Here is a 10,094-nt window from a genome sequence, read left to right on the forward strand (position 1 = left end):
ACTCGGGAGAAGCAGAATTTATTTTGGGGTGTAATTTCACTTATGCCCATAGCATGTGTGAGCAATATACAGTGCCTTGCGAAAGTATTCGGGCCCCCTTGAACTTTTCAACCTTTTGCCACATTTCAGGCTTCAAACAAAGATATAAAATTTTAATTTTTTGTGAAGAATCACCAACAAGTGGGACACAATTGTGAAGTGGAACGAAATCTATTGGATTTTTGAAACTTTTTTAACTAATAAAAAAATGAAAAGTGGGGTGTGCAAAATTATTCGTCCCCCTTGCATTAATACTTTGTAGAGCCACCTTTTGCTGCGATTACAGCTGCACTGTCTCTATCAGTTTTGCACATCGAGAGACTGAAATTCTTGCCCATTCTTCCTTGCAAAACATTTCGAGCTCAGTGAGGTTGGATGGAGAGCGTTTGTGAACAGTAGTTTTCAGCTCTTTCCACAGATTCTCGATTGGATTCAGGTCTGGACTTTGACTTGGCCATTCTAACACCTGGATACATTTATTTGTGAACCATTCCTTTGTAGATTTTGCTGTATGTTTGTGATCATTGTCTTGTTGGAAGATAAATCTCCATCCCAGTTTCAGGTCTTTTCAGACTCCAACAGGTTTTCATCCAGAATGGTCCTGTATTTGGCTGCATCCATCTTCCCCTCAATTTTAACCATCTTCCCTGTCCCCGCTGAAGAAAAGCAGGCCCAAACCATGATGCTGCCACCACCATGTTTGACAGTGGGGATGGTGTATTGAGGGTGATGAGCTGTGTTGCTTTTACGCCAAACATATCGTTTTGCATTGTGGGCAAAAAGTTTGATTTTGGTTTCATCTGACCAGAGCACCTTCTTCCACATGTTTGGTGTGTCTCCCAGGTGGCTTGTGACAAACTTTAGACGAGACTTTTTATGGATATCTTTGAGAAATGGCTTTCTTCTTGCCATTAAGGCCAGATTTGTGCAGTGTACGACTGATTGTTGTCCTATGGACAGACTCTCCCACCTCAGCTGTAGTTCTCTGCAGTTCATCCAGAGTGATCATGGGCCTCTTGGCTGCATCTCTGATCAGTCTTCTCCTTGTCTGAGATGAAAGTTTAGAGCAGGGGTCCTCAAACTACGGCCCGCGGGCCACATGCGGCCCGCGGAGTGCATTACCCAGCCCGCCGGGTGTTTTAGCCTCAGGACATCCTTGTGTTCCGAAAGATGCTTTCGGAACACAAGGATGTCTCTGCAAAGTCCCTGTGGCCCGCGTTTACTTTAAAAACGCGGGGACCGCCGGGAGTAGACGCACGCAGCGACGTCACTGACGTCCCATGCGTGCGCCCATGGAAACCGAGGCGGAGAAGAAAGGACGCGCGCAGGAGGTAAGTGTTAGACGTCTATGTGACGTGTATGTCACATGCTCGCTCCTCCATGCGCCGCCATTATACAGAGCGGAGCCGGAGGACAGCAGGTGAGGAGGGAGGAGGGGGGGTGGGGGGGCACTGTCTATAAAGGGGACAATGTCCTAAAGGGGGCACTGTATTAAAGGGGAGCACTGTCTACTAAAGGGGGCACTGTACTAAAGGGGGAGCACTGTCTATAAAGGGGGCAATGTCCTAAAGGGGAGCACTGTCTATAAAGGGGGCACTGTACTAAAGGGGGAGCACTGTCTATAAAGGGGGCACTGTACTAAAGGGGGAGCACTGCCTATAAAGGGGACACTGTACTAAAGGGGGAGCACTGTCTACTAAAGGGGGCACTGTACTAAAGGGGGAGCACTGTCTATAAAGGGGGCACTGTACTAAAGGGGGAGCACTGTCTACTAAAGGGGGCAATGTCTATAAGGGGGAGCACTGTCTATAAAGGGGGCAATGTCCTAAAGGGGAGCACTGTACTAAAGGTCGAGCACTGTCTACTAAAGGGGGCGCACTGTCTATAAAGGGGGCACTGTACTAAAGGGGGAGCACTGTCTATAAAGGGGGCACTGTACTAAAGGGGGAGCACTGTCTATAAAGGGGGCACTGTACTAAAGGGGGAGCACTGTCTACTAAAGGGGGCACTGTCTATAAAGGGGGAGCACTGTCTATAAAGGGGGCACTGTACTAAAGGGGGAGCACTGTCTATAAAGGGGGCACTGTACTAAAGGGGGCACTGTACTAAAGGGGGCAATGTCCTAAAGGGGAGCACTGTCTATAAAGGGGGCACTGTACTAAAGGGGGAGCACTGTCTATAAAGGGGGCACTGTACTAAAGGGGGAGCACTGTCTATAAAGGGGGCAATGTCCTAAAGGGGGCACTGTCTATAAAGGGGGAGCACTGTCTACTAAAGGGGGCACTGTCTACTAAAGGGGGAGCACTGTCTATAAAGGGGGCAATGTCCTAAAGGGGGCAGTCTATAAAGGGGGAGCACTGTCTACTAAAGGGGGCACTGTCTACTAAAGGGGGAGCACTGTCTATAAAGGGGGAGCACTGTCTACTAAAGGGGGCACTGTACTAAACGGGGAGCACTGTCTATAAAGGGGGCACTGTACTAAAGGGGGAGCACTGTCTACTAAAGGGGGCACTGTACTAAAGGGGAGCACTGTCTACTAAAGGGGGCACTGTACTAAAGGGGGAGCACTGTCTATAAAGGGGGCACTGTACTAAAGGGGGAGCACTGTCTATAAAGGGGGCACTGTACTAAAGGGGGCACTGTCTACTAAAGGGGGGGCACTGTCTACTAAAGGGGGCACTGTACTAAAGGGGGAGCACTGTCTACTAAAGGGGGGGCACTGTCTACTAAAGGGGAGGACTATACTGCCAGCCTAATGTGGGGGACTATACTGCCAGCCTAATGTGGGGGACTATACTGCCAGCCTAATGTGGGGGAATGTTGCTGGTATATTGTTTTTATTGGTATTTTACTAATAGCAATTTGGAATCCCTAGGAAACGATGTCAAGAAAGAGAAAAATTGACTCGGAGTGTAGGATATTCAAAGAACAGTGGACTTATGATTACTTTTTCATACAGTACAAGGAAAGAGCTGTGTGTCTGATATGCCAGAATATAGTGTCTGTGTTCAAAGAATACAATTTGCGTCGACACTATGAAACTCAACATAAAGATAAATATGATTGTTTGGTCGGAGAAGTGAGAAAAGGTAAAATATTAAAACTGAAAAATACATTGACAGCTCAGCAAAATACTTTTGTGAAGCAGAAGCAGCTAAATATTTCATCACTGAGAGCAAGTTTTCAAGTTGCCAAGCTAATAGCGCGCACTGGCAGACCATTCGTGGAGGGAGAATTTGTTAAAGAATGCCTTCTTTCTGTTGCCAAAGAGATGTGTCCAGAGAAGGCCGATTTATTTAGTACAGTGAGTCTTTCAGGACCTACAATTACACGGAGGATTGAAGAAATGGGAGACAATCTGTATCAGCATTTGCAAAACCTGACAAAAAAACAACTTTCCTATTTTTCCTTGGCACTTGACGAAAGCAATGATGTTCGTGATTCTGCACAACTTTTAATTTTTATTTGTGGGACGAATGACAATTTCGAAGTCACAGAAGAGCTTGCTGCACTGCAAAGCATCAAAGGAACAACTACAGGAGAGGATATCTATGAAAAGGTTTGCCAAACTGTGAATGGTTTGGAGCTGGACTGGGCTAAACTAGCCAGTGTGACAACTAATGGTGCTCCTAGCATGGTGGGGTCTAAGAAAGGAGTAATTGCTCGCATTAACCAAGAGATGGACAAACATAATTATTCTCATCCAATAGCCATCCACTGCCTCATCCACCAACAAGCGCTGTGTAGTAAATCACTGAAGTTTGAATCTGTTATGACAATTGTGGTATCTTGTGTTAACTTCATTAGAGCTCATGCACTAAACCACAGACAATTTCAGGAATTTCTGTCTGAGCTAAATGCTGACTATGGAGATGTTCTGTAACACACAGAAGTCCGTTGGCTGAGTCGAGGGAGAGTTTTGAAACGTTTCTATGACTTACTTCCACAGATTACAGCTTTTCTTCTTTCAAAAAACAAAGAAGTACCAGAGCTCAAAGATGCAGAATGGAAATGGCACCTTGCCTTTCTAACAGATGTAACAGAGATACTCAACAGTTTCAATGTGCAACTTCAAGGAAAAGGGAAGCTCATCTGTGATATGCAATCACATGTCAAAGCATTTGAAGTAAAATTAGGCCACCTCATCAAACAAGTGAAGGAGGAAAACTTCTGCCATCTACCCACAACTCAAAATCTGTTAGCGGAAAAACCATTGGTTGCATTCCCAAACAAAACATGTGTGGATTCACTAGAAAAATTGCAAAAGGAGTTCCAATTTAGATTTAAAGAGCTTCATCTCCATGAACAGGACATACAGCTTTTCCGTAACCCATTTTCTATTGACATTGAAAATGTGGATACAATTTACCAAATGGAACTGGCTGAACTGCAGAATTGTGACTCTCTGAAAGACGCATTCAAGTCAAGCAGCCTTTATAGTTTCTATGCATCTCTCCCCTCTGAGACATATCCTCATCTCAGGAACCATGCACTCAAAATGGCAACCATCTTTGGCAGCACTTATGTCTGTGAACAGACTTTTTCCAGAATGAAACATCTGAAATCTCCAACCAGATCTAGACTAACAGATGAACACTTGCATCACTTGTTACGACTAGCAGTGACAAATATGGAACCGGACATTGACCATCTCATTAGCCAAAAGCAGGCCCATAGTTCCCATTGAAATACTGGTAAGTTTGTTGATTTAACTTTACTTGTTCTTCATTTTAAATATTGTATTTATTCCCGTTTTGTTTCTTCACTTCAAAATAAGATAAATGCAGTGTGCATAGGTATTTGTTCATAGTTTTTTTTTTTTTTTTTTTAACTATAGTCCGGCCCTCCAACGGTCTGAGGGACCGTGAACTGGCCCCCTGTTTAAAAAGTTTGAGGACCCCTGGTTTAGAGGAACGGCCAGGTCTTGGTAGATTTGCAGTGGTCTGATACTCCTTCCATTTCAAAATGATCGCTTGCACAGTGCTCCTTGGGATGTTTAAAGCTTGGGAAATCTTTTTGTATCCAAATCCGGCTTTAAACTTCTCCACAACAGTATTACGGACCTGCCTGGTGTGTTCCTTGGACTTCATGATGCTCTCTGTGCTTTCAACAGAACCCTGAGACTATCACAAAGCAGGTGCATTTATACAGAGACTTGATTACACACAGGTGGATTCTATTTATCACCATCAGTCATTTAGGACAACATTGGGTCATTCAGAGATCCTCGCTGAACTTCTGGAGTGAGTTTGCTACACTGAAAGTAAAGGGGCCGAATAATTTTGCACAAACCACTTTTCAGTTTTTTATTTGCTAAAAAAGTTTAAAATATTCAATAGATTTCGTTCCACTTCACAATTGTGTCCCACTTGTTGGTGATTCTTCACAAAAAATAAAAATTTTAGATCTTTATGTTTGAAGCCTGAAATGTGGGTCATTTGGGGGGGGGGGGGGGGCGGGGCTTTGTGCTATTTTGGCATTTTATGGCCTTCGAAACTGTGATAGGTAGTGAGGAGTGAAATCAAAAATTTGCACCCTTAGAAATTCTGAAGGCAGTGATTGGTTTTCGGGGTGCCGTAGGCGGCTAGGCTCCCAAAAAGTCCCACATATGTGGTATCCCCGTACTCAGAAGCAGCAGAATATATTTTGGGGTGCAATTCCACATATAACTATGGCATGTGTGAGCAATATAACAACATTTAGTGACAACGTTTTGTAAACTTTTTTTTTTTTTTGTGTCATTATTCAATCACTTGGGACAAAAAAAAATATTCAATGGGCTCAACATGTCCCTCAGCAATTTCCTTGGGGTGTCTACTTTCCAAAATGGGGTCATTTGGGGGGTTTGTACTGCCCTGCCATTTTAGCACCTCAAGAAATGAGATAGGCAGTCAAATTAAAAGCTGTGTAAATTCCAGAAAATGTACTCTAGTTTGTAGAAGCTGTAACTTTTGCGCAAACCAATAAATATACGCTTATTGACATTTTTTTTTTACTAAAGACATGTGGCTGAATACATTTTGACCTAAATGTATGACTAAAATTTAGTTTATTCGATTCTTCTTATAACAAAAAGTAGAAAATATTTTTTTATTTTTTTTTTTTAATTTTCAGTCTTTCCTTTTATACCGTAAAAAATAAATATCGTAGAGGCAATCAAATACCATCAAAAGAAAGCTCTATTTGGGGGAAGAAAAGGACACAAATTTTGTTTGGGTAAAACATTGCATAACTGCGCAATTACCAGTTAAAGCAGTGCAGTGCGAAATTGTAAAAAGACCTCTGGTCCGGGGCTAAAGTGGTTAATAGAAGATTACTGGGATTTTTTTTTTTTTTAACCAGACCTTTAGCAGAATCCATTTTGGCCCAAATTTATGAAAAAAAAAATATTTTTTTTATTCGATATGCATTATAGCAGAAAGTACATTTCCCTTTTTTTCATCTCTATAATAAAAAACCCAGTGGTGGTCAAATACCACTAAAAGAGCTTCATTCTAAGGCAGGTATTTCATAATGTGCTAGTATTCTTAAGAGGACACTGCTTCCGCACATTTGGTATGCAAATTTAGTTTGGCAGGGTACTTTGTACCAAAACATTACCATTAAAAACCTGTTCATATGGATAATCTAGGAAAACATTTTTTTATACATATACACACGCACACACAGTGCCTTGAAAATTTTACACATTTTGTCGTGTTACAACTAAAAATGCACATGTATTTTATTGGGATTTTACGTGATAGACCAACACAAAGTGACACATAATTGGGAAGTGGCAAGGAAATTGATAAATGATTTTCAAAATCTTTCACAAATGTATTTCTGAAAAGTATGGCGTGCATTTGTATTCAGCTGCCGAGTCAATACTTTGTAGAACCATCTTTTGCGGCAATTACAGCCGCAAGGCTTTTTGGGTATCTCTCGACCAGCTTTGTACATCTAGAGTGATATTTGTGCCCATTCATCTATGCAAAATAGCTCAAGCACTGTCAGATTGGATGGAGTTCATCTGCGAACAGCAAATTTCAAGTCTTACCACAGATTCTCAATTGGATTTAGGTCTGGACCATGGTAGCTCTGGCTGTATGTTTAGGGTTGTTGTCCTGCTGGAAGGTGAACCTCTGCCACAGTCTCAAGTCTTTTGCAGTCTCTAACTGGTTTTCTTCTAAGATTGCCCCGTATTTGGTTCAATCCATTCTCCCCTCAACTCTGACCAGCTTCCCTGTCCCTGCTGAAGAAAAGCATCCCCACAACATGCTGCTGCACCACCATGTGTGTTCAGGGCGATGCGCACTGTTAGTTTTCAAACACACAGCATTTTGCTTTTAGGCTAAAAAGTTACCTTTTGGTCTCATCTGACCAGAGTAGGGCTGCAACTAACGATTATTTTCATAATCGATTAGTTGGCCGATTATTGTTTTGATTAATACTCGACTAATCGGTTAATAACCTTAAAAAAAAAAAAGTGTGTTGTATAATTTAGTTAATATGTAAAGTTTAAAAAAAAAAGGCTATTTATTCTTAAATATCTCTATGCAGTGGTAAATATAAACCAACTATATGGTTAGGGAGCAAAATATCTAATCCAATCTGAGAATAACAGACAGAAGACATATACTGTATATACTATTAGAGGAGATATACTGTGTATACCATTAGAGGCGATATATACTGTATATACTATTAGGATATATACTGTATATACTATTAAAGGGTGAATCTGGTAATTATCAACTTCAGAGATAATTTTTTTATTTTTATTTAAAAAAACAAATAAAAATTCATTTTAAGAACGTTTGTTTGATTTTCTAATCGTTAGTGAGGTCAAATCGGCGTTCATTTTCAACCAGAGTGACAGGAAAATTTTAAATTCCTTTTGACCAAGAAGTTTTCCGACAGTGGACGTGGTTTTCGTTCAGAAATTACATTCATGTGAAAAACAAGTGAAAATTTCAAACAACATTCTTTCAGCGAATGTACTAAGATTTTTCGGATGAATATTCTTGTCTGACAATTGATCCATGTGGCCATCATAAGGCTCGGTACACACCTATGCAGTTTGCTTTTGATCTGTTTCTGCAGTGCTTTTTGCTGTGCGTTTTGATTTTTTTCGCACGTGATTTTGCTGCGGTTTACGTATTTTGCTTTTTTTTTGGCCAATTTGTTGGGCAGATTAAACACAAATTGCTGCAAAAAAATGCATTACATGCCTTTCTGCAGCCTCTCCATTGAAGTATATTGAGCCAAAAAAACGGAAAATTCCTATCAAAATACTTACCGTAATTTTCCTTTCCTGATGGACTCCATGGCAGCAACGTGTGGGTTAAGTCCCGCCTCCACTACCCTATAGGACACTACTCCCATAAATCTTTGCTCCCTGCCCATGGCCGTGTTCGATAACTAGCCTACTCCAGCCATTTTGGGAGGGAACTCCTGCTGCCATGGAGTCCATCAGGAAAGGAAAATTACGGTAAGTATTTTGATAGGAATTTTCCGTTTTCCTGACAGACTCCATGGCAGCAACGTGTGGGAAATAACTTGCCAAACACACTCGGGTGGGCAAAAATGCTGAACCAAGATTTATTTAACACTGTCCACTGACAGCACCTTTAAACCAAAATCAACAGAAGATAAACTGGCAGGTTCGACACAATAGTGAGCCATAAATGTATGAATGGACGACCAAGAGGCAGCCTTGCAGATAACCTCAGGAGCCACATGACGTGAAGCTGCCCAAGAAGTAGAGAGACTTCTCGTGGAATGTGCCGTAACTGCCTCAGGAGGAGCCAAGCCCTTCTCTTTATAAGCCCACTGGATCGCCTGAACCACCCACGTGGAGATGGATCTGACCGAAGCCCTAAGGCCTTTGTTTTTGCCATGAAAAAGAACAAAAAGGTAATCCGATTGCCGGAAAGAAGCTGTCGCCTCCAGGTACCGTTTCAGAATAATTCCCATGTCGAGAGGATGAAGATCCTGACTCCCAGCAGAATTAAAAGGTAGGAAGAGTAATGTCCTGATTTTCGTGGAAGACCGAGGTAACCTTTGGGTTTGAACCCAGCATTGGCACTAGGACCACTCTGTCAGGGAAGAATGTGAGGAAAGGTTCCTTTGATCCTAAAGACTGAATCTCAGAGACTCTCTTCGCTGAGGATATGGCTACCAAAAAAGATGTCATTAGGGACAATTCTTTGACTGAAAGTGATCTGTCCAGTTGAGAGAAGAAGTCGAGAACTAAGGGTAAATCCCACTTGGGGAATCTGGGTTTCCTCTGTGGTCTAAGTCTAATTGCTCCTTTAAAAAATTGCTGAACCAAAGGATGTTTAGCCCAAGATACTCCAGAAAAGGCTGAAATTGCCGAGACTTGCACACGAAGAGCGCTGACAGATAGGGGAATGTCTAGTCCGGACTGTAAGAAACTCAGAACATCCTGAACCGTCAAATTACCATTGGAGCAAGACCTGGAAGATAAGTGATTTGTGAATCTAGACCAAATCCTCTCATACACCTGGTTGGTACTTTTCCTTCTAGCACTCATGAGAGTAGGGATGGCCTCCTTTGGACAACCCAGAGCCTCTAACCTTCCCCTCTCAAAAACCAGACCCTCAGACATAGATGGGCCGGGCAGGGATGGAGCTTCGAGCCCTGGGACAGAAGATCGGATCTGAGAGGTAAGGGAATCGGATCCCTGACACTGAGGAGCATTAGAAGCGGAAACCATGGCCTGTTGGGCCAATAGGGTATTACAGCTATCACCTCTACTGCTTCTGATTTGAGTCTCCGCAGGAACTGTAGAATAATAGGAGTTGGAGGAAAGGCGTAGGCTTTGTTGAACCACCATCGATCCGTCAGAGCATCTACTCCGTAGGCCTGAGGATCCCGAAACCTGGAATAGTATCTTGCCAGTTTCTTGTTGCAAGGGGAGGCAAATAGGTTGACCTCTGGGACGAACCACAATGTTAGAATCCACCTGAAAACTTCTACGTGAAGGGACCATTCGTTGTTGTCCAGACTGACTCGAGACAGAAAGTCCGCCTGGGCATTCTGTGTTCCTG

General features: G+C 42.5%; 1 protein-coding gene across 1 annotated transcript; it reads left to right on the forward strand.

Moving 5' to 3' along the window:
* The first annotated feature begins 2,920 nt into the window (after nt 1-2,920).
* Nucleotides 2,921-4,726, forward strand: LOC143927125 (general transcription factor II-I repeat domain-containing protein 2-like). The gene is made up of 2 exons (XM_077451083.1): nt 2,921-3,823; nt 3,989-4,726. The coding sequence occupies exons 1-2, from the start codon at nt 2,921-2,923 to the stop codon at nt 4,724-4,726; spliced, it is 1,641 nt and encodes a 546-aa protein (XP_077307209.1).
* Nucleotides 4,727-10,094: the final 5,368 nt, after the last annotated feature.

This window comes from Lithobates pipiens, unplaced genomic scaffold, assembly GCF_037356315.1.
Source record: "Lithobates pipiens isolate NorthernLeopardFrog02 unplaced genomic scaffold, aLitPip1_a1.2 Scaffold_23, whole genome shotgun sequence".
Lineage (NCBI taxonomy): Eukaryota > Metazoa > Chordata > Amphibia > Anura > Ranidae > Lithobates > Lithobates pipiens.